General features: G+C 40.0%; 2 protein-coding genes across 2 annotated transcripts in view; one reads left to right on the top strand and one right to left on the bottom strand.

The window, feature by feature from the left end:
• Nucleotides 1-9,311, bottom strand: part of tapt1b (transmembrane anterior posterior transformation 1b) — a 17,169-nt gene extending 7,858 nt beyond the window's left edge. The window contains exons 1-9 of the mRNA XM_047365737.1: nucleotides 8,722-9,311; nucleotides 4,285-4,415; nucleotides 4,078-4,196; nucleotides 3,040-3,202; nucleotides 2,801-2,936; nucleotides 2,060-2,157; nucleotides 1,914-1,983; nucleotides 1,667-1,747; nucleotides 1,390-1,499 (exon numbers count right to left, since the gene is read on the bottom strand). Of these exons, the coding sequence (XP_047221693.1) occupies nucleotides 1,390-1,499; nucleotides 1,667-1,747; nucleotides 1,914-1,983; nucleotides 2,060-2,157; nucleotides 2,801-2,936; nucleotides 3,040-3,202; nucleotides 4,078-4,196; nucleotides 4,285-4,415; nucleotides 8,722-8,899 (1,086 nt within the window). The 5' untranslated portion in view covers nucleotides 8,900-9,311. The remainder of the gene's footprint in view (nucleotides 1-1,389; nucleotides 1,500-1,666; nucleotides 1,748-1,913; nucleotides 1,984-2,059; nucleotides 2,158-2,800; nucleotides 2,937-3,039; nucleotides 3,203-4,077; nucleotides 4,197-4,284; nucleotides 4,416-8,721) is intronic.
• A 1,235-nt stretch (nucleotides 9,312-10,546) lies between these two features.
• On the top strand, nucleotides 10,547-21,814 carry clrn2 (clarin 2). The gene is made up of 3 exons (XM_047365743.1): nucleotides 10,547-11,051; nucleotides 12,771-12,950; nucleotides 20,789-21,814. Exons 1-3 carry the CDS (start codon nucleotides 10,799-10,801, stop codon nucleotides 21,055-21,057), a joined length of 702 nt encoding a protein of 233 aa, XP_047221699.1. The 5' UTR covers nucleotides 10,547-10,798; the 3' UTR covers nucleotides 21,058-21,814.
• Nucleotides 21,815-22,881: the final 1,067 nt, after the last annotated feature.

The raw sequence follows: 22,881 nt of genomic DNA, 5'->3' as shown, positions 1-22,881 counted from the left end.
ACCCAAACCCTGACTGTGCTTAAAAGCCAGGCATGTCCCAGGAAACCAGTTTTAAATATTCAGACAGAAATATAGCCGAAGACTATTGATGTCACATGGTTTGTCTGCAGCTAAAGAACCTTTAACATCATGGGGATGTATATATAAGTTGTATTGTATATAATCAGTCCATCCTGAATCAGAAAAAAATGGCTGTGCATACGCATACATTTACAAACTGTTTCCTTTTTCCTCTAATGTTTATATATTTATACTTAATGCCTGTAAATGCTTGAAACCAAAGTAAATATTCTTGTTTGTGAACACAATCTTGGCCAATAAGGCTGATTCTGAAAAGTTGAAAGGATTATTAAAAGACTAAAATAAGACATTCCTGTCTGTGAGGAGTTCATGTCACCTTCCAACTGCAACTGTAAGTGCCAACTTAAAGAGTAAAGGGAAACCTTGATGGGTGCAGTGAGCTACACTGCAAATAGTAGGACTATTGCTGGCCATGTTTAAAACTCAAGCCATTACGGTTGGAGGCACGATAATACATTTTCAACAATACCAGTCAAAAGATTAACTGCGACCAAATGAGAAACATTTGCTGAGTGACTAAAGAGAAAAACGTAAATAAAAACTTAAAACATGCCTAATTGGCGGCGCGTGGTGTAGAGGTGGAGCGTGCGCCCTGAACGGATGCTATTAACCCTAACCCAGCTGTCCGGGGTTTGATTCCCAACCTTTGGACCATTGCTGCATGTCTTTTCCCTTTCTGCCGCTGTGCATTTTCTTTCTGAATATTCCAAATAAAGGCCATTACTGCCACAAAAACCTTTTAAAAAACGCCCCATTTCTCTTTAAATAGCAAAACAGGACTTTTAGAAATAGGAGTGCAACATGGATGATATAGATGACATAGCACCATGCACTAATAAAATCCCTCTCCTGCTCAGATTACATAAAGATAATTTCCATATTTTGGGCAAAAAAAAAAACACAGACATCTGAACTAACAAAATAACTCATCAACTTAGCAAAAACATTTGGAAGATTTTGGAAAATACTCATTGTGGGAAAATAATTTATATAATCATAATTTCAGATCAAAACTATTCAATAAAACCAGTCATTAACAGAACAATTAAAACAGCTAAGCACCAAGAAGCAATGTTTTACTGTGAGAAGCTCCAGAAACTGCCTGTAACATTATCACTACAACCACGACGATACCGGTCTCTGGTGCCATTTCTAGATGTGCCAGCTCCTTGAGAATCAAATAGTTTTCACCCCCGTCTGTTTTAAATCTGTCCCAAACTACCTCCAAATTGATGGTATGTCATGGTCTGTCAAATGTTTCTATCAGTGAGTGTAAATAACCTGTAAAAGTACCAATAAGGGACTCACGTCAGCACTGATGTCATTGAACTTGGTGATGAAGGCGTGCTTGACAACATCCACAGCAACCTCTGAGGTTATGACCATGACTACGTCTGGGAAAAGGACCCAAAAGTGGTCTAAAACAAACATAATAAAATAAAATCAGTAAAATTATTTATATCAACGTAGGTTTTCAAAGAAAACAGGGACCAAGCTGAACCACATTGAAAACAGACATTTATCGGAAAACATGAGGATTTAATACAATATAACGTTGTAGGCATTCTTAGTTTGTATTAGTTACCGGGATTCCATGAAAACTGCTCCATGTTTCTCAGACAGACGATGAGCAGGAGGATGTAGTTGGTGAACCTCTCCTTTATGTCTGCGGGAAACAAACAAATCAATCCTGGATTAACCTACTTTTTGACTACTGCCGCTGAGCTCGATCCCAGAAATTTACCTTGGATTAAATCAGGTTAAAGAGGCAAGGATAAAAATATCCCACATGTGTGATTTTAATGCAGAGGCTCCGTTTATGTCCGACTTACCGCTGTTAGACATCTGGAAGAGGTTGTTCTTTTCAAACTTCTTAAACACACTTCCTTTGATTTCTACAAACTGGGAAAAACACAGAGCTTCAATCTTTCTGCTGCACCATGTTTTTAAAGAATATGGCAAAACAAATTACACTTACATTGTTTGACATCATTATGGTGAGCAGAGACTTGTTATGAGAGTTGAAGGCTACATTCAGTGTAGTGGCCTGAACCATGATAAGAATGGCATGAAGGACTGGATCAATAAAAGCTGAGGAAAAACTGATTTTTGGCTACAGCACAAGCTAAATTATCCCAAACGTCCAGGGGACACTACAAACACATTTCCACATCAAAACTTTCCATAAATATTGGTTCCTGTGTTCATACAAAAGATGGATGGATGGATGGATGGATGGATGGATGGATGACTAAAGTGCAATTAATTGAAAAAATGCAAGTATTGCATTTGACAATGAAAGGCTATTGTGCATTTCTAAGCTGCTGTAGTTACACTCTGAAACTGTTCTTCAAGACAATTAGACCACTAAAAATGGTGAATTATAGGGCATGGTGGTGGCGTAGAAGTTAAGGACGCGACCCATGTAAGGAGGCCTCAGTCCTTGAGGCCGTTGTCGCGAGTTCAAGTCCTGATCCGTTGACGTTTTCCTGCTAGCTCACTTTCGAAAAATACTGAGAGTTATAAAGGCCACTAGTGCCTAAACAGAAAATGTTAAATTATGCTCAATCTTCATTTATTTTTCTTTTTTTACACAAAAAACATAAAAATCAATATTATTAATAATTCAAATAGACTGTGGTCTGGCAAATATTACTATAACTATGTCTGTTTGTCTGTCTACATTTGGACTCTCAGAGGTCCATCCCAGTGAGGATACAGACGTAGAGCACAGCCATGAGGAAGTGAGGAATCACTCCTATGTGCGCTCTCTTCTTCTCCTTGGGCTCGGTTGCAGTCCAGTACAGAGCATCCAGGATGTCTTGGCCAAACGATGAGAAAAGTCGATCCGCAACCTGAAGGAAAGCACAGTCAGTGATTGAGTGGGGAAGAGATGTTTCTATAAAATCTGTTGATAAATTTAAAGAAAAAACAACAGCTAAAACTATGTGACTGTACCTCCAACATGTTGTAGATGATGTAGAGTTTGATGACAGATTGTCCCCGGATGAGGTGGTACATCATGGAGTAATCCACGTAGCTCATCATAGAGTAACACAGCACCATGATGAAGCCCTTTAGGACGTCACACACTTGGGCCGGCTGGAGCAATCGGGAGCCTCTGAACCCCCATAAAATTACAAAACACAAAATGTTTAGTGATAAAAAACAAAAACGGCCACAAGCTGCTGGATACGATTATCCGATCAAACTGAACAGAGCTCAGTAAAGAGCTCTATCGCCCTCTGCTGGTCAACATCATTGCTGCACTGCTTACAGATGTAAGCATTGCTAAACCAGTTTTATTTTACTTACAACTATCAACAACAGTAGATAAAATCTGAATTTGATTTTTTTTAAAGTCAGAATTAATTCATTTTCACAGCACAGGTATTATTTGTCTAGTTACTAGATTGACTCTATTTACTTGACTATTTTAATAGGATTTTATGTACTAGACCAACACAAAGTAAAAGAAACTGTGTAGAGAAATGAAAAGGACACTGCACATCATCCTGAACGCAGCAACCCCAAGAGCAAGCATGGTGGTGGCAGAATCATGCTATGGCAATGCCTTTCTGGGCAGACGTGGGAAAGCTAGTCAGAGTTGTTAAGAGAATAGATGGATTCTAATACAGGGCAATGATGGAAGAAAACCAGTTACAGCATAAAAGCCATGTATTATTTTCTTCCCACTTCAAAACTATGCCGTATTTATATTGCAATAAAATACATTTCAGTGTTTGATTGTAACAGGACCATGTGTGGAAAATTTAAAGAGGTATAAATAATTTGCAAGGTACTGTATTTAGCACCTTTTGCAAATTATACAACTGCAGGCATAGTTAGATTATTTGTATTTTCAACTTACAGCATCCTTTAATAATATGATTTTTGTCGTTTTGCTATAGACAGCATGTAGATCCTGCTTAATTACTCATAAAGTATGTATTAAACCTTTTTTAATGTCCCCTTATAGATAAAAATACAGATTACCCAAGGCCGCAGCATGGCACAGTTAGGAGTCGTAAAAGGGCCAGAATCACCCGGAGGGGCAGCAGGGTGAACATGTAGAGAAACGCATCCAAGCAGAGGAAGAAGCCAAAAGTCATCAGCTACAAAAAGACCCAACAAAAGAAAATGTAAACATATGTGTTTATTACTGATGAGAGCGATTCATTTCTTTGGTCCTTATATGTTTACCTTCTCCAGCTCCTTGGGGATGCGGAGGCAGGTGTACACCTTCTCTCTGCGCTCTGTGTATTTGGCCTCATTGTGTTCCAGAAAGTAACCTCTGGTGAGCTCAGTGGTTATGAACCTGACTAGAGACAGGTCTGGAAGCAATCACACAGAGAGAAAAGGTACTTAAGGAAGAAAAAGGGACATAAAAACTTTTTTTAATTCTTCATTAGGGCTTCTTCAGAGACTAACATCATGACCCGGTTAGGTGAGATAATACCTTCTATGATAGAAATATTTATTGGTTTATTTGTCATATGCAGGTTAACACTAATCAACAATGCAATAAAATGCTTGAGATAAGAGGAACCGTTCAACTTGCTATAAAAACAAAAAGTACAAATAGCGTACAATAAAAAAGTACACATAGTGCAACAGGACACTTTCATAGTTGCCATTTCACCTCTTTCTTAATAAATTAAAGGTCTGAGGTGAAGGAATGTCAGGCTAAGCCATAGTAATGTGTCTTGAATGGACAACATGGTTCCTGTGCCTCTCTGGTCTTTCTCCAGACTCTGGAACCTCAATTTCCAAATTAAATGCAACATTTACATTCCCCTGATCTAGTTCAGGAGTGGTTTAACACAAGGAAGGCAACAGTTGTAGATCTGGTCCTGGATTTATCTGGTTGTGGTAGTTGTTATAGCTCAGACTCCAGTTGCAGTCTGCACATTGGGAATCTCCTCCAAACTTAGCTTCAGAATCTTCTCCAGGCTGCAATTATCCATTGTTTCTTATGTACCGTATTTTCCGCACTATAAGGCGCACTTAAAAACCTTAAATGTTTTCAAAAAATGACGTGCGCCTTGTAATCCGGAGCGTCTTATATATGGATCAATTGGTTAATTGGTTGATCCATACTGGTTGTACACGGCGCTCTGTCAAATGTTTCAGTACGACTGGTAAACTACAAAGCTGCACCGCTTGCAGCATTACGGCTACCGTAGTCAGGGGTGTCGCCGAAGTAATAGCGGTAAACACCTGTACTGTGCTTACTCCTAGTCCAACACCACTTGTGTGTGTATAACGTTTGAATGTACTGTTGCAGGAATTGCCTGAACTATATGTGATTAGAAGCTCAGTGTGTGGGGTGTATGTTTCGTGTGTGTGTGTGGAAGATGTTGACATTACTCCTCCGGACAGAGGTGGCGCTGTGTGCTGCCGTAGCTGAGAATCAAGAGTGAAGGAGTGACGTCGGTATTATTGTGTGTGTGGGGTGGGTAGAGACGGCGACCGGAGCAGCGGTGTATGAGTCTGTAAGCCTTGTGTTTTTACGTGCTGCAAAGTCATTAAAAAGAACCCCGAATCTCGTCAACAACTCAGTGTTTTGATGCTGTTTCTTCATGTTCAACTCAGCAACGTATGAGTGAGGGAGTTAACCCCGAGGAAACTAGTAACTTCGGCCCTGGAGAAAGCGTCTCCCCTGTGTCATCAGACTACGGTCAGGGGACAGAAACAGGAAAGGTTAACAGTACTAACGTTTGATTTAGTGCATCAAACTGTTTCTTTTACGTGTTTACTGAATCAGGGAAAAGTTCCCTTTCACGTTTTAACTAACGTTTGATTTCAACTTCAACTTCATAGACTCCAATGCATTCCTAACGTGCGGTTGGCTCTATTCAATAGATTTCTATGTAGAGGAGACCTTACCATGAGAGTGAATGGAGTTATCAGAACGCTGGTTTGTAGTGTATTAATAAAGTTTGACTGACTGACTTATCTGACTGTTTTGTTGACATTCTCTTTAGCACAGCTCCATCTAGTGGATGCATAACGCAACCCCAGTCAAACGTTTGACTGCAGTAGCTTCTATTCTATGCGCCTTATAATACGGTGCGCCCTACAGGTCCTTCTCAAAATATTAGCATATTGTGATAAAGTTCATTATTTTCCATAATGTCATGATGAAAATTGAACATTCATATATTTTAGATTCATTGCACACTAACTGAAATATTTCAGGTCTTTTATTGTCTTAATACGGATGATTTTGGCATACAGCTCATGAAAACCCAAAATTTCTATCTCACAAAATTAGCATATTTCATCCGACCAATAAAAGAAAAGTGTTTTTAATACAAAAAACGTCAACCTTCAAATAATCATGTACAGTTATGCACTCAATACTTGGTCGGGAATCCTTTTGCAGAAATGACTGCTTCAATGCGGCGTGGCATGGAGGCAATCAGCCTGTGGCACTGCTGAGGTCTTATGGAGGCCCAGGATGCTTCGATAGCGGCCTTTAGCTCATCCAGAGTGTTGGGTCTTGAGTCTCTCAACGTTCTCTTCACAATATCCCACAGATTCTCTATGGGGTTCAGGTCAGGAGAGTTGGCAGGCCAATTGAGCACAGTGATACCATGGTCAGTAAACCATTTACCAGTGGTTTTGGCACTGTGAGCAGGTGCCAGGTCGTGCTGAAAAATGAAATCTTCATCTCCATAAAGCTTTTCAGCAGATGGAAGCATGAAGTGCTCCAAAATCTCCTGATAGCTAGCTGCATTGACCCTGCCCTTGATAAAACACAGTGGACCAACACCAGCAGCTGACACGGCACCCCAGACCATCACTGACTGTGGGTACTTGACACTGGACTTCTGGCATTTTGGCATTTCCTTCTCCCCAGTCTTCCTCCAGACTCTGGCACCTTGATTTCCGAATGACATGCAGAATTTGCTTTCATCCGAAAAAAGTACTTTGGACCACTGAGCAACAGTCCAGTGCTGCTTCTCTGTAGCCCAGGTCAGGCGCTTCTGCCGCTGTTTCTGGTTCAAAAGTGGCTTGACCTGGGGAATGCGGCACCTGTAGCCCATTTCCTGCACACGCCTGTGCACGGTGGCTCTGGATGTTTCTACTCCAGACTCAGTCCACTGCTTCCGCAGGTCCCCCAAGGTCTGGAATCGGCCCTTCTCCACAATCTTCCTCAGGGTCCGGTCACCTCTTCTCGTTGTGCAGCGTTTTCTGCCACACTTTTTCCTTCCCACAGACTTCCCACTGAGGTGCCTTGATACAGCACTCTGGGAACAGCCTATTTGTTCAGAAATTTCTTTCTGTGTCTTACCCTCTTGCTTGAGGGTGTCAATAGTGGCTTTCTGGACAGCAGTCAGGTCGGCAGTCTTACCCATGATTGGGGTTTTGAGTGATGAACCAGGCTGGGAGTTTTAAAGGCCTCAGGAATCTTTTGTGAATGTTAAATTTTCATCATGACATTATGGAAAATAATTAACTTCATCACAATATGCTAATATTTTGAGAAGGACCTGTATATATGAAAAAAGTTCTAAAATAGGCCATTCATTGAAGGTGCGCCTTATAATCCGGTGCGCCTTATAGTGCGGAAAATACGGTACTATTTTCTACCAAACTTTTTCCTTCCACTCAACTTTACTTTAACATGCCTGGATGCAGCTTTATGACACCTTGTGGCGTAACCCCACATGGAGAGTGTCTGCTATATATACATATTAACATTTTCCAAAACATTGAATATTGTTGTAATAATCAAAATTAACACATAAAACACTTGAAATAGATCATTCTGCATGTAATGATTTTGCATAGTATGATAATTTCCCTTTTTAAAATCAGTTACTTAAATAAATCAACATTTTCATGATATTCCAGTTTGTTGCAATGCATTTGTGTGCATGTACACACTAGCTTCTGTGGTGAATTTATGAGCACCATACACACAGTACTTTTGGACCGTGAAAAGCAACTAGAGGGCTCCGTGGAAAAAACATCACATCTGTCACACCCGCACTGCTCCAAATTACAACGTGTAATGTGAGGAATGCAGCATAAACGAAGCAGGAAAGCAACCAAGGATGTTTGTAGCCTATTATCCGTGTTTAGTTTATTTGAAATACTTTGTACACCTGAAATGCTTAAACAAGAACACTGCTAATGACTTGCTAATTCTTAGGATTTGCTGCTATGAATAAAAAAAAAAACAACAACTTTACTTTAAGGACGAAATATACAGTCCATCCTATTGAACCATCTCACACACTTGTAAAAACTTGATAATGCGCCTGCGCAATGTATCTACGTCTAGTTTAACCAGGACGGTAGCTTTAGGCTGTCCTGCAAATTTACATCAGCTGTGTTACCAGTAAAAGCTGTAAGAAACTACATAATATTTGGAGGCATGTGATATTTCTGCGTATTGTAGCGTTGTTTTGGCCAATCTCAATGTTGTAAACACAACAACTGCTAGCCTAAATCTGACAGCACACTGCTGCACAGGTTCACCTCACTGACATTTATATAAATTGCGAGCTAAAGCAGTGCTAAAACGCAAAAAGCAAATACTTGTCTAAAGGTTTGTTGATAAATAGAAAAAATGACTCCAGCAGTCAGTTTAATTTGTTAAACTGTAGAAACCAAGCTATTTCTCACCTGACAGGTTGCCTTTTCGGTCTCTATCGCCGCCGTTTTTATCATGAAACCCCGGCGTGTCTGTAATTCCGTCTTTCTCCTTATTCTGGTCCGTTTTTACAGCCTCGGTGTCCCTCTCCCTGTCCTCATTTTCTTTTTCCTTCTCCTCTCCCAGCCCAGTCGATAGCGAATCCGCCATCTTCGACAAAACGGCCTCAGCTGCTGCCAGGGAGACTGCGCAACGCGCCGTGGCGTCACCACGTACCGTACATTCACCACTTCACCAGCAGGTGTCGCCAAAGTTTCTCGGTTCAGATTGTTGACTCCTCACAGCTTCAACAAAAAGCTAACAGAACATCCTTGAACAAACTAAAAATTTGCAGTGTTGACAGTAATTATGTGATTATAAATACACTACATCATGATAGATTTCACCAAAGCAGTAATAAGGTGCAATGCCAAAATGAAACAAAATGAAAGTGCCGAAGATACATTTGTTAAATACTTTGCAAAAACTTGTAAATAACACATTTTACTAGTTTTTTTTTTTGAGGACAATCCTTGACCTGACAAATGTATTTTCTTACAAAAACAAAACAAAAAAAGAAAAAAACATTGTGGAGCTTTTGTAGTGTATCATTCGAGGGGAAAACATACACCAAATGTATACTTTTTTTTTTTTTTTTTGTATAATTTTAAGTAAATTTACAGTCTGACTAACAATCAGCATGCTTCATGTATGTTTTTTTTTCCAAGATAAAGGCTGTTATTTAGGCACAGCTATATACCATACAATATATTGTGTGTTAGCAATTTGGTAAGATGTTATCAAAACTTTTTATATCTTTTTATATTTAATTAAAGTGGATTTATTTGTTAATAAGGGTACATTCTGCATCATTTTGTGATTCTGCCGGGATGCTGGAGCTCCTGACCTTTTAAAGGAGAGCCCAGTTACCCTACACAGGAAGCTATCTTCAGCTGGTTAAGATCTTGTTTTTTCTCCCATGAGCCATGTCTCATGACCAAAGATGGTCAGAATGTAGACTGACCAGTAAATTAAGCGCTTAAGTTTTTGGCTCAGTTCTTTCTTCTCCACAACAGACTGGAGCAGGACCAGGTCACTGCAGAAGAGGTCACAAATCATCTACTCTAGCAGGTAAATGTGCGAATTTGTTCATATTATTCCAAAATATTGTACTACAAAAACACGTACTTATTTTTACTTAACACGGCCTTATTTTTTTTTTTTTTGGATGCCAATAGGCTACTTAAATCAGTGAAATATAATGGTTTTTATTTGTACAAAAAGATATACATTAATCGTGTTAATTCCTAGTGTTGATTCATGCACAAGTTATCATTTAAGCTTTAAAATACCACCAAGCTGATGGATGTTTTAAGTATAAGTACTCAGTATAGGTTTTGCTCTAGTTAAAAAAAACAAAAACAGCTGGCTATTCTTGGGTGCCACGTGTAGCATTTGCACATAATCAGTCCAGGGGCCACACATGGCCCCCGAGCCGCACTATGAACACCCCTCCTTTAATCGAAGAGTTGAAAAAATGAAGGCTGGAGCATCAGTCAAGCAAGGCAGACACAATTAGTTGATGCTCTCACTTGACCTTTATGGTCGCTGTTGCAACAAAACCACATCTGTCATTTGGATTAAGGAGTGCAGTTAATTTTACAGCTGATTGATCCACAGGCTATAAACGACATTAATTCCTACATTTAAAGTTTGAGCTGCAAAGGTTAATTTCTCGCATGAATAAATGTGTGTGTGTGTTTGTGTGTGTGTGTGTGTGTGTGTGTGTGTGTGTGTGTGTGTGTGTGTGTGTGTGAGCAGAGCCAGGCGCTCAGGATACGGATAGAGTTTCTCCCGGTAAGAGATCTCCCTGACGCCGCTAGATTCTCACTCTTCTCCTGTGTGACTTACACATGAGTACATGCAACATCACACTGAGCCCAATAACTTTTCTCTTTCCCAGCTGAGAGGAGATGATGAACGGCTCCTTAAACATGGTGATCACCGGGCGCGCCCCGCGGTCGCTGGCCGGCGTCCTGTGACCTTCCCCGGTCACCATGGGCTTGTAAAATGCCGTCTCTGTGGAAACGAATAACATTCTCGGTAGCCTCGGCGCTGTGTCTCGGCTCGGTGGTCCTCCTGGTAGTGGCCCTGTCCACGGAGCGGTGGGTTATCGGACGGATCCTGTGTAAAACCGGGGTGGACATAGTGAACGCATCGAGTCCTGAGCTGGACCAGTTTATCGGGGACATTTACTACGGTTTGTTCCAGGGAGGAAAGACCAAGAGGTGCGGACTCGGAAACAGGCGCTCCAAAATATACAGTAAGATAAAAGGCACTTGTAAAGGAGACCCAAACTGTACATTTAAAAGGAAAAACAAATCCAACTATGTCAAATAATAAATAATAATTACATTGATATCAATATCAAATCATTTACTGAATGATTTTTGCATAAGAAGTCTTTTCAAGAGCGTTCATGATGTTGAAAACCTAATTACATTCACAGTGCTGTGCAAAGGTTTTAAAGCAGTAACGCCACAGAATTCCTGGAGGTCTTTCAACAGTTTTATATTTTGTGCAATGAGTGAATTAAAAATATGGAAAGTGGGAAATTAAAAAAGAAGCTTCACGCCTAAAAGACCGTGTACAAAATTTCAGACAGTTTCTTTAAAGCTACTTTCCGCAATTTTCAGTAAAATCAACTTTAGATACAGTTTTTAGGACTACAGCTGGACAATATATTTACCTTTTGTCATCATTGCAATATCAAAGTTGGCAATAATGCAATCGCAGAAGACTTTTTTGGATAATTTGGTTTGCTTAAGGCTCTGCTTGCTACTAATATATTTATACTTTTGGATGGACTCTGATTGTCCTTTACGTCCACATCTGATATACATATTGATCAAGATCTATAAAGCTAATTTAAAATGCTATCGTCAGCACAGCATTTAATAGCAATATTGCAAGTGAAGTTTAAACCATGACATGTAAAAAACAGGATGTCATGGCAAGTATTTTTATAATTGTTTTGGAATTTTGTTCTAAATCATGATATATTAAAACAACAACAAACAAAAACAAGCTTACAGGCACACACACGCCTCTTGTGACATTACACAATGCATAAATCTTTAAAAAGGAAGGCTGAACTCCTTACAACTTAAATGTAACTCAAATTATTCAGAATTGATATTAGATAGTAAACGTCCACCATGACTTTTACGAGTGCCAGGTGATCAGCTGAATTCCTTGACCTCTTGTGATGTCACTGACCCAAATACACACAAAGCAGAATTGAAAAATTGTTTATTCAATGCTCTTTTTAAAAATGTGTTCTGGAAAAGAGTTGAAGTGGAAATCCTGGCTAAATTACCCAGCTGGGATTTTATTGTCAGTCTACCTTTGTTAGTACAGAAAAAACAGCAGAGAGAAGCATTAGCTAATACCCAAACATATTCAAAGTCCAGACTAACATTGTCAGGTTTTCTCTACCCCTAAAGGAAGGAGTTAAAAACATTCTTCAGTACGAAACCCTGAAGTTAGCATGAGACTAACTTGCATGGAGCACAGTAACAAACATGTTTACTCCCTTGTCATGATCTTGAGGTGTTTGAGTTTTGGGTTTCTTCATATTTCTTTTTTTCCCCTGTATTTTATATTCTCTTAGTGTTACCACTTTAATTATTCCTGTTTACTCAGGTTCTTAGTTCACTGTGGTTCCTCCTGTGTTGCAGATTCGGTTTTCTTGGTGCCACCTTGTACATTCTCATTATTTGCTAAATAAACTATTATTTTAATCTAACTATCGTGTCTGGTCCAGACAAGTCCAGCTCCACACCCACATATCGTGACAAAATTAGTGTCAGAGGGGTTTTTTTCACTTCAAAACTTCATGGGTCAAAGTGAAATTGTTTGTCAAGCAAATAAAGAATGCTAAAACAGGCCAGGAAATAAATGGTTGATTAAAACGAAGAAAGACGTTGAGAAGTTCACACTACTTAAAAAGCTGACCCTTCTGCTCCGTTTGCCTTGGCAGTTTTTCCAAAGCTGGTGCGGACACTGAATGGTGGTCTTCACATGATGGTGATTCTCTTCCTGCTGGTGGCTGTCGGCTTCGCCCTGGTCAGTCTGTCCTTCTCCATTTACAACGCGCGCAAGGTGCCCTACCAGAGCATCAAAGGTCACAAAGGACTTTACCTGTGGAACTTTATTGCTGGTAAAAAATGAAACATTTTCTGCTTTGCTCTAACCTGTTTTGTCTTTGTTAAGCCTTTGTTTTATTTTTTACTAAATTACTAACAGTTAAGCCCAAAGTTATTTGTACTGTTACAGCAAACCAAACTCGTTTTTATGAGCCAGGATCAGAGCGTCTTGCTCCCTTTATTAACAGTCTTCTTCTTGAGACAGCATACAATGTGATATCGTGGCTCTAAAAGGTCGACTGAAACTGAAATATACAAACAGAAATAGAACAAATAAAAATCAGTTTGCAATTAGTAAAATACGTCAGGAAACAGCAGTGCCAAAATAATGCATTAAAGTTAACTAAAAGTGCAATCCCAAAGGTACTGGAGGTATCAAAAGTTAAATCCCTCCGTTGTTATGCTAATTAGATCGCTAAAATGCGTGAATAGTTGCATCGATATACTAATTTAGTACCACAAGCTAACGAGATGCAAACACTTAAGAAAACGATCTCTAACAGAGCTTGCAAAAGTCACTCATTCTCATAGCCTTAGCTTCCGAATCCTTATAAACTTACAGCCATTGCTTCTGGAGGCTCGGATGAGATTTAAAACACCAATTAGACATGAATAGACCAGGAACTGGCTACACATTTTTAGAGAGACAGCAAGCTCAATTTGCGGCAGTGGCAGGCAGAACTGACAGCTCCAGTGGCAGTGGAGCTGCCACCGGAGCTGCCACAGCCTGCCGCAGGGTGGCAGGGGATTCCACGAGGATGCCAGAAGGTGCCAGAAGGTGCCAGACCAGCCGTAAATGCTTGCCACGGCGGTTGCCGCTGTTTTTGTGGAAGCTAATGCTGATTATCGGGAAATGGGTTGTCATTGTTGTTATAGCCTGTTACCTTTAAATAATTATGTCATTATTGATTATTATTTAATAAACAGCTTTAGACCCATAACATAAGGTGATTGTATTTACTTGACATGGAAAATAAATAGCACTATGTGTGTGTTTGACGTGTTGAAAGGATGACAAAGATTTATTACACAAACAGCTGGTTTATTATAGAGCATGAATGGCTATTCTGAATTGTCACTCACAGAAAATTATAAATAAATGCTTCAAAACACGCTGGATGTCCCAGGCCATAAGGCTGCCACGAGGGTGCCAGAGGATGCCACAAGGTGCCAGAGGATGCCACAGAGTGCCAGGGGATGCCACAGAGTGCCAGGGGATGCCACAGGGTGCCAGAGGATGCCATAAGGTGCTGAACAACATGCTTTAAGTTTAAAGAAAAGGTTGATCAGAGATACAGACTTCCACAAAGACTACATTGCCTTCATGAAAGATCTTCTATCCAAAGGTTATGCAAAAAGAGTGCCAACCACAGATTTGGAGCGCAGTGTTGGAAAAGTTTGGTATCTCTCACCATGGGGTGTACCATCCTATCAAGGGAAAGATTCGGGTCATCTTCGACTGTGCTGCGTCATTCCTGATTCTCATTCCTGGTCCTGATTTAACAAATAGCCTGGTTGGCGTGTTGACTAGGTTCAGAAAAGAGCCTGTTTTTTTGATGTCTGACATTAAAGCCATGTTCCATCAAGTGCATGTGCCAGAGGAAGATGCTGACTTATTGAGGTTTTTCTGGTGGTGACTTCAATCAGGGCATGCAGGAGTACCGCATGGGCATTCATTTATTTGGAGCAACATCATCTCCGAGTTGTGCTAACTATGCCCTGCGGAAATGTGCAGAAGACAACAAAGCAGATTTCAGCCAGCAGGTGATTGATACCATTCTATATGGTTTCTATGTGGATGTTTGTCTTGCCTCATTAGGCACTGAAGAGGAAGCCATATCTCTTTACTCAGACCTCAGACTCATCTGCGCCAAAGGCGGCTTCCACTTAATGAAGTTGATAAGTAATAGCCGCTGTGTCTTGGCAGTAATACCTGAGGAGGAAAGAGCTAAAGAGTCAAAACCCTAGATCTGGATCGTGACATCTTGCCTGTTGAACGAGCATTGGGAGTATGGTGGTGTCTACAGTCAGATGCGTTTAAGTTCTGCATATCCATCCCAAACAGACCATTGATCCGAAGAGGGATCCTTTCCACTGTTAGCATCTTCTATGACCCCTTGGGATTCTTAGCTCCTGTCATTTTCGTAGCTAAAAGAATCCTTCAAGACCTGTATCAGAAGGGAATAGGATGGGATGATGCTATTCCATCAGCAGTTGCTCAAGAGTGGAAAAGTTGGATGGAAGAATTGCATCTGTTGGACAACATCCGCATCAAAAGATGTTTGAAATCTACTGATTTTGGGAAAACAATCACCGCTCAGTTGCACCATTTTGCAGATGCAAGTGAGAAGGGGTATGGCGCTGTTACCTACCTGCTGCTGCAGAACAGTCTCTCCCAAATACATAGTTCCTTCATAATGGGGAAGTCCAGGCTGGCACCTTTAAAACCAGTCACAATTTCCCGTATGGAATTGACGGCGGTTGTGTTGGCAGTTCGCATGGACATACTGTGGAGAAGAGAACTAAGGCTACCGCTCCTAGATTCAGTGTTTTGGACAGACAGTACTTCTGTATTGAAATACCTCAATAACAAGATTTCCGGGCTCCGTGTTTTTGTGGCGAATCGAGTGTCAGAGATTCTCAGGGCTTCTGGCGTCTCCCAGTGGAGATATGTGAACACAACTAATAACCCAGCAGACATGGCCTCGAGGTATGAAGGTAGAGCCATTTCTACATGACACTACATGGTTATCTGGTCCTGCATTTGTTGCACAGCCGCTGGTAACAAAGTGCTGGTAACCTCTGGCCTATGACTGACTGACTATGGATGGACTATTTTGGAAAAAAGGGAGATAATGACTGTTTGACTTTTTGAAAATGATCTTCATGGATTATTTGAAGATGTTGTCTCAATGTGTGTTTCGATGTAGTGTATATCTTGGGTGGTGGTGTTGTATGAGTAATTATTACTGTGTAATGATGTAATAATTAGGGGCCGGAATGTTGTGGATAGGCGTAGCGTGGGATCACATGGTGCTATTAGTGAATGTAGATCACCTGTTGCGGCTTGGGTGATTTTAGTGAGTGGGTGATGGGGGAGGTCTACCTTTTTTTGCTCACCGCTTTAAGCTAATACGTTTTTTGTCCTTAATCACCGTTTAATCCTACGGATCCATTTTTATGCTGCTTTGGATACTGTTCTACCTTGGATATTGACAATGTTGACAAAATAAAACCATCTTAACTGGATCTTGGATTGCATTTTGATAAGCTGGCACGTCAACAAGGACAGTTTGACAGTCACTAACACTCGTGGTAGCATGAGACGGACTCTACAACCCACACAAGTGGCTCAGGTAGTGCAGCTCATCCAGGATGGCACATCAATGCAAGCTGTGGCAAGAAGGTTTGCTGTGTCTGTCAGCATAGTGTCCAGAGCCTGGAGGCGCTACCAGGAGACAGGCCAGTACACCAGGAGATGTGGAGGAGGCCGTAGGAGGGCAACAACCCAGCAGCAGGACCGCTACCTCCGCCTTTGTGCAAGGAGGACTGGCCCGCCCGTTCCCCAGACCTGAATCCGATTGAGCACATCTGGGACATCATGTCTCGCTCCATCCACCAACGTCACGTTGCACCACAGACTGTCCAGGAGTTGGTGGATGCTTTAGTCCAGGTCTAATACTGTGCCTAATTTTGACTTGTTTTAAGGACATTACATCAAAGTTGGATCAGCCTGTATTGTGTTTTTCCACTTTAATTTTGTGTGTGACTCCAAATCCAGGCCTCCACTGGTTAATACGTTTGATTTCCATTCATGATTTTTGTGTGATTTTGTTGTCAGCACATTCAATTTTGTACAGAACAAAGTATTCAATGAGATTATTTCATTCATTCAGATCTAGGATGTGTTATTTGAGTGTTCCCTTTATTTTTTTGAGCAGTGTATATTACATTTTGTGTCTATTACAACTATTTCTTACCTCCTTTGTGTAAACAAGCGTCATACCGCATAGTAAGCTTTTCACTAAAACTTTAAACAGGATTCAGCATTCAAACACATATCTGGCAACCATTTCAAATTGATCCCACCAGCATATCCAGAAATAAAACCTTAACTCATTTGCCAAATAAATGCACTTTATTCTGTCAGTCAAAAAACATCTTTTATCTGTTTCTATGTTTTGCAGTTGTGCTCGCACACCCTAATTTACAGACACCCTACACACTGGCATGGGGGCCGTTGTCTAGGGTGCATCATGTGTTCTTAGTACACTATTAACTGCAGCAAGTTTTTGTAGCCTAGACCAAAAATGACATACAGAAAATGATACTACCATAAGTTTGTATCTTACTGTTAATTCTTTCATGAAATATGGGGTTATGTTGTATTTCGCACACTGATCTAAAACAATCATAAAGCATGAATACAAACAGAAAAGAAGTAATTCAAGTGCCAAAGACAAACTAAGCAGAATGAAACAGAGCTATGGACTATTGAGCAAAAGAGATCAAAAAAGTATGTCTGTCAATATTTTTCTATTAAAAATAGAAGTGACTTTGAATTTAGGTTAAGAATGTTGGTTAAGAAACAACCAATAACTGCATCACAGTCTGCCGCTAACAACTGAGTAACAGGTTAGAGCTTCGAACAATACATGGAGAATGTCCTATCAGTCTTGTCTCGCTGGCATCCCCTGTCACCCTGTGCCATCCCCTGGCACTCTGTGCCATCCCCTGGCACTTTGTGGCATCCTCTGGCACCCTCGTGGCAGCCTTATGGCCTGAGACATCCAGCGTGTTTTTAAGCATTTATTTATAATTTTCTGTGAGTGACAATTCAGAATAGCCATTCATGCTCTATAATAAACCGACTGTTTGTGCAATAAATCTTCATCATCCTTTCAACACGTCACATATAGTGCTATTTATTTTCCATGTGAGGTAAATACAATCACCTTATGTTATGGGTCTAAAGCTGTTTATTAAATAATAATCAATAATGACATCATTATTTAAAGGTAACAGGCTATAACAACAATGACATTCCGTTTGCCGATAATCAGCATTAGCTTCCACAAAAACAGCGGCAACCGCCGTGGCAAGCATTTACGGCTGGTCTGGCACCTTCTGGCACCTTCTGGCATCCTCGTGGAATCCCCTGCCACAGCTTGCCACCGGAACTGTCAGACTAAGCTCCTGTCACCCACAATGCATTGTGACTATAATTTATGCTTCAAAATAAAACACAGGTAAACAAATACAAGCTGCATAACATTTTTAGCTGATACTTTTCCTATGAATTGCAAACAACTAATCATGAAATATATTTTACTTATTTATGAGCTTTTGTAACCTTATTTATTAAACCCATTTCACAGAGGGAAGAACATTATTTGTACTCCTGGCAGATTTAGGTTTAAAATTATTTCTTTTCAATCCAGAGGTTTGTTTCTGATATGAGGCAGGCATCAAAGACTGTAAAATAATGTAAAAGATGTGTCAATTAAAAATAATGATAATAATCATTAATCTGTGATCATTTTAATTGGATTATAACAGTATTTAAGGTGACTAATCTTGCTGTAAATTTTGACCCTCATCTTACATTTGAAACTCACATCAAACACCTCTGTAAGACCTCCTCCTTTCATCTCAAGAACATCTCCAAACTCTGTCCATTTTTTTCCTTTTCCGATGCTGAAAAACCTGTTCATGCTTTCATCTCCTTAAAACTCGACTACTACAACACTACTACACGTTTTTACAGAATTCCCTTTAAACACATCCAAATACTTCAATATGTACAGAGCACTGCAGACCAGATCCTGATGAAGCAAAAATAAAAACATGAGCACATCCCCCCCAATCCTTAAATCCCTCCACTGGCTTCCCATCTCACTCCTCATTGAATACAAGCTTTCCTTACTCACCCACTAATCCATCTAAGGGGCAACGCTCTATACTACCTCACATAACTCCTCACTACTCGGACATCAACATAGTACCCCCTCTCCGGTAATTCCTACTGGCTCTAAACCCCTCGAAGAAAACTGCGCACCATGGGCGACAGGACCTGCTGCTCCTTGTCTGTGGAAGAAAAAATCTTCTTCACTGGGCTTTTATGCCCAATTGCAAATGTCTAGCAGGTCATGCATTCCTGTTTTTCAATTATTTCATTGTGAAGCCTGGCATTGAACAGATCTGATCTCTGTGTCCCTGGCATGTTGATGCCATTGAGGGATCATTGAGGGATTTCTGTCTAAATGTATCTTAAAGCATCATATAGTATTAGTCTTGCAACAAACGAGCGTCGCAATTGAATTCGCTTCTGGTATTAATAAAGTTTTCCAGATCTGAATAAATTTTAGCCTGAAGAAACAACTTGGTGAAATTAAAAGATTACTTGAAACCTAGGTTTTCCCTGGGTATGAAAACTTTAAGGCTTAATATTACATTTATTAGTAGAAATATCACAGGGCCAGTGAGAGGTTTACATGCACTGATGATGGGTATTTGACTTGTAACACATGTGGGGCTGTTAATTATTAATTTCAACCATTTTCCTTTTTCATGGTTGACTGTTTAAACAACTTGGGTGCATAAGCTTGATTTTTATTGGGATTTGTTTTGATCCACACAGGGTCAAAATTATGCGTAAAGTTCTGAAATATAAATACATATACACCCCCAAAAAATATTTGGACAAACGTCCTTCAGCAAGTTGCAGAGAAGCCATTTAATTTCTGTAGCCATCAACAAGCTCCTGGTTTCATTCTGGCTGCATATTTTACCACTTTTCCCAGTAGAATTGGTAAAACTTTTTAGCTGATTGGATTACTGGCACAGAACTGACTTGTAGGCATAATCCATTAGTTTTCAAAGGGTTGAGGTCAAACACAATTCTTGATGCTTAATGTCCACCTGCTTTACCCTTTCTAAGACCTAACATCATCTTCTCCACACAATCTTCTAGTCAGTGGAGCCAAAGAGTTAAATCGTTGTCTCTTCTTACCATAAAAGTTGTCTTCAGAAGGAGTTTTTCTTGTCCATTTTGGCAGCTGCCAATTCCAGTATGCTTGAAGGTGTTGATTTCTGGGCAGCTCTTCTTTGCTTGATTGCCCCACATCTCAGCCCATGGTGATGTAAAACCTGCCTCACTACAGATGTTGACATTATTGTCCAAGCATTTTCAGGTTTATGATCCCTTGTTGGTTCCTGCATTGTTCCTTAAGATCCAAATCATTTTCCTTACATCTGTGGGTGACAGTTTGGGTCAAATGGTTGAAGCTTGAACACAATTGGGTGTTGCAACTGGGTCTCAAACACACATCAAGACAGACCTTGATCTCCCATTGAAAATGCTTGGATCATGCTTAAAAACCAAGTGTGTTTTAGGAAACCAAAGGAACTTTACCACTTCTACCAAGAAGAGTGGTCCGATATCCAGCCAGAAACATGTCAAGACTTTTTTGATGGTTGCAGAAATATTAAGATGCACATATTTGCATTCAATTAAAATATGTGCATCCAGTTTTATAAAATTGTTGAAGTTGTATGTTTTATGACAATGCCACCATAAAAAAAAATGGTTCAAATTAACCTAGGACCAAAAGTAACATTTACATTTATGCCCATGGTGAGTGCAAATGAACTTCTGATCTTACATATCACAGACAAAGATTTTGACTTTGGCTCAACTCTGTTTTTAATGTACAGACATTTTAAGTATAAATATATGCATTTGGTGGTAAGCAAAAAGTATTTTATATATACATATATATATTGTTATCTGTTCTAAGACATTTTGTCTTTCAATATAATCCCTTTTTGTTTTCTCTTCTTTCTGTTTCAGCTCTTTTCGGTTCCCTGGGGGTTCTTTGTTTCCTGGCAGCTGTGAAGCACCACCATCTGACTGAGCGGGTGGCAAACTATCGAGAGAACCTCTTTGCCCTGGAGGTCCTGGAGGACACCCTAGACTGGTCTTTCTGGCTTGGGGTCGGCAGCATTGTGACTCACTTCGCCGTTTGTGGAGTGGTCGCCATGAGCCGCATCAAACTGCCCAAACCGGAGATCAAGAAGCCTGAGGAGCCCACAGTCTCCGCCCTTGACCTGCTCTTCTGAAAGACATCCACAAAAACAGTCATTGGTTGTGTTTTCTGTCCGTTCATCCTTCCATCCTCTTATTCAAGGTCAAGCAACAGGTTCAGGAGGGAAACCTGACCTGACATCCATCCCTTAGGCTCTCTCTGGAGGATTCAAATGCCATCCAGGTCAGAAGGGATACATAATCCCACCAGTATGGACTTGAATGGAAAACCACCTGCCCTGACAGCTTCATCTGACTCCTTCGAATGCCGAGAACTGTACTTCTTGCTCCCCTTGAATGGCTCTAACCATCAGCCACTTGGACCTGGGGTCCTTTAGATCATGAACTTTGTGTTTTGGATCAGTCCCTTCCTCGCTGTAAACAAAGGCCTAATCCACCAAACGATAACCTCAGATGTATAAGAGCTGACTCCTAGGAGCTGACTCCCAGCAGACTTCAGCGAGAGTCCAGTCCCTTTTAGAAATACTGCATGAGCAACAGAGGGAATGTATGGATCTTGACAGACAAACATTGAGAATCAGATCATGATCTGTTGGGGGTTGCTCCGGTCAAGGACAGATCAGACAGAATAAGAAACAAAGCTCTGATTTATTGTTTTATTTTGGTGCTTTTGAGGATGAACAGCAATCCAACAGAAACATTACAGTATTCACCTCTGAACATTTTACGCTCATTATTGTAAATTCTGTTTACATAGTAAATTAATGTTTGTAAAAATGCTATTTTTTCATTTTATGTACAGAATGTAAACTACAGGAGTTTCAAATATTGTTTCCATTTATTAGATAATTTTTTTCTGGTTCCTTTTCAATACCTTTTTAAAGCATTATGTTACTCTGCGTGATTACCTTGGATTTGCTCAAGATGCATAAATGGAAACAATTTTAGGTCTTTTTAATCAGTAGATATTTACAAATCTCTGCAATTTATAATGGAAACTTGGTTGGTGCATGTCAGGGGAAACTTCTGCATCTCTGAGACTGATTAAGTTGGCCTGTTTTTGATCAAGAAGCCTCATCACATTCAGAAAAATATGAATGCAAACAATAAACTTAAAACTTATTTAAACACAAACAAACCAAAAAAACAGAACAAGTTTTTTATTATTGCTTGCTATCAATGATTCATAGTACCATGAAAAGTATTCCTAAATAAACAACATTTTCCGCATTTTGTCAAATTACAGTCATAAACTTCAATGCATTTTATTGGGATCGTATGTGACAGACCAACATTAAGTAGCAAATAATTGTAAAGTGGAAATAAAATGATATATGGTTTGTATTTTAATATTTGTCCCTTGTGAGAGAAAGTTTTGTAGAACCACCTTTTGTTGTGGTTGCAAGTTTCTACCAGCTTTGGACATCTAGAAACTAACATTTTTTGTGCGTTCTTCTTATCAAAACAGCTCAAGCTCAGTCAGAAACTGTGAATATCTATTTCCAAGTCTTATCTTAAATTCTCAACTGGTTTTAGGTCTTGTCTTTGACTAGGCCGTTTTAACACATACATATGCTTTAATCTAAACCGTTCTATTGTAGCTCTGGCTGTATGTAAGGGGTTGTTGCCCTGCTGGAAGGTGAACCTCTGCCCAAGTCAGAAGTCTTTTGCAGGCTTTAACAGTTTTTTTTTCAGAATTTGGCCTGTATTTAACTCCATCCATCTTCCCATCAACACTGATCAGCTTCACTGTCTCTACTGAAGAAAAGCATCCCTGCACCATGAAGCTACTACCATCGTGTTTCACCAAGGTGATGGTGTGTTCAGAGTGATGTACAGTGTTGGCTTCACTCTACACATTGTGCTTGGTATGCGTCATTTGATCATAATAACTTTTT

This window comes from Girardinichthys multiradiatus, chromosome 5 (assembly GCF_021462225.1).
Source record: "Girardinichthys multiradiatus isolate DD_20200921_A chromosome 5, DD_fGirMul_XY1, whole genome shotgun sequence".
Lineage (NCBI taxonomy): Eukaryota > Metazoa > Chordata > Actinopteri > Cyprinodontiformes > Goodeidae > Girardinichthys > Girardinichthys multiradiatus.
This window is presented reverse-complemented; position numbering and strand designations above follow the sequence as displayed.

Bases quoted from the DNA above. Each gene is read 5' to 3' on its own strand.
- clrn2 (XM_047365743.1), top strand. From the start codon at position 10,799: ATGCCGTCTCTGTGGAAACGAATAACATTCTCGGTAGCCTCGGCGCTG. The intron at 11,052-12,770 runs GTAAGATAAAAG...TTGCCTTGGCAG, and splicing joins CAGGCGCTCCAAAATATACA to TTTTTCCAAAGCTGGTGCGG. The intron at 12,951-20,788 runs GTAAAAAATGAA...TTTCTGTTTCAG, and splicing joins CCTGTGGAACTTTATTGCTG to CTCTTTTCGGTTCCCTGGGG.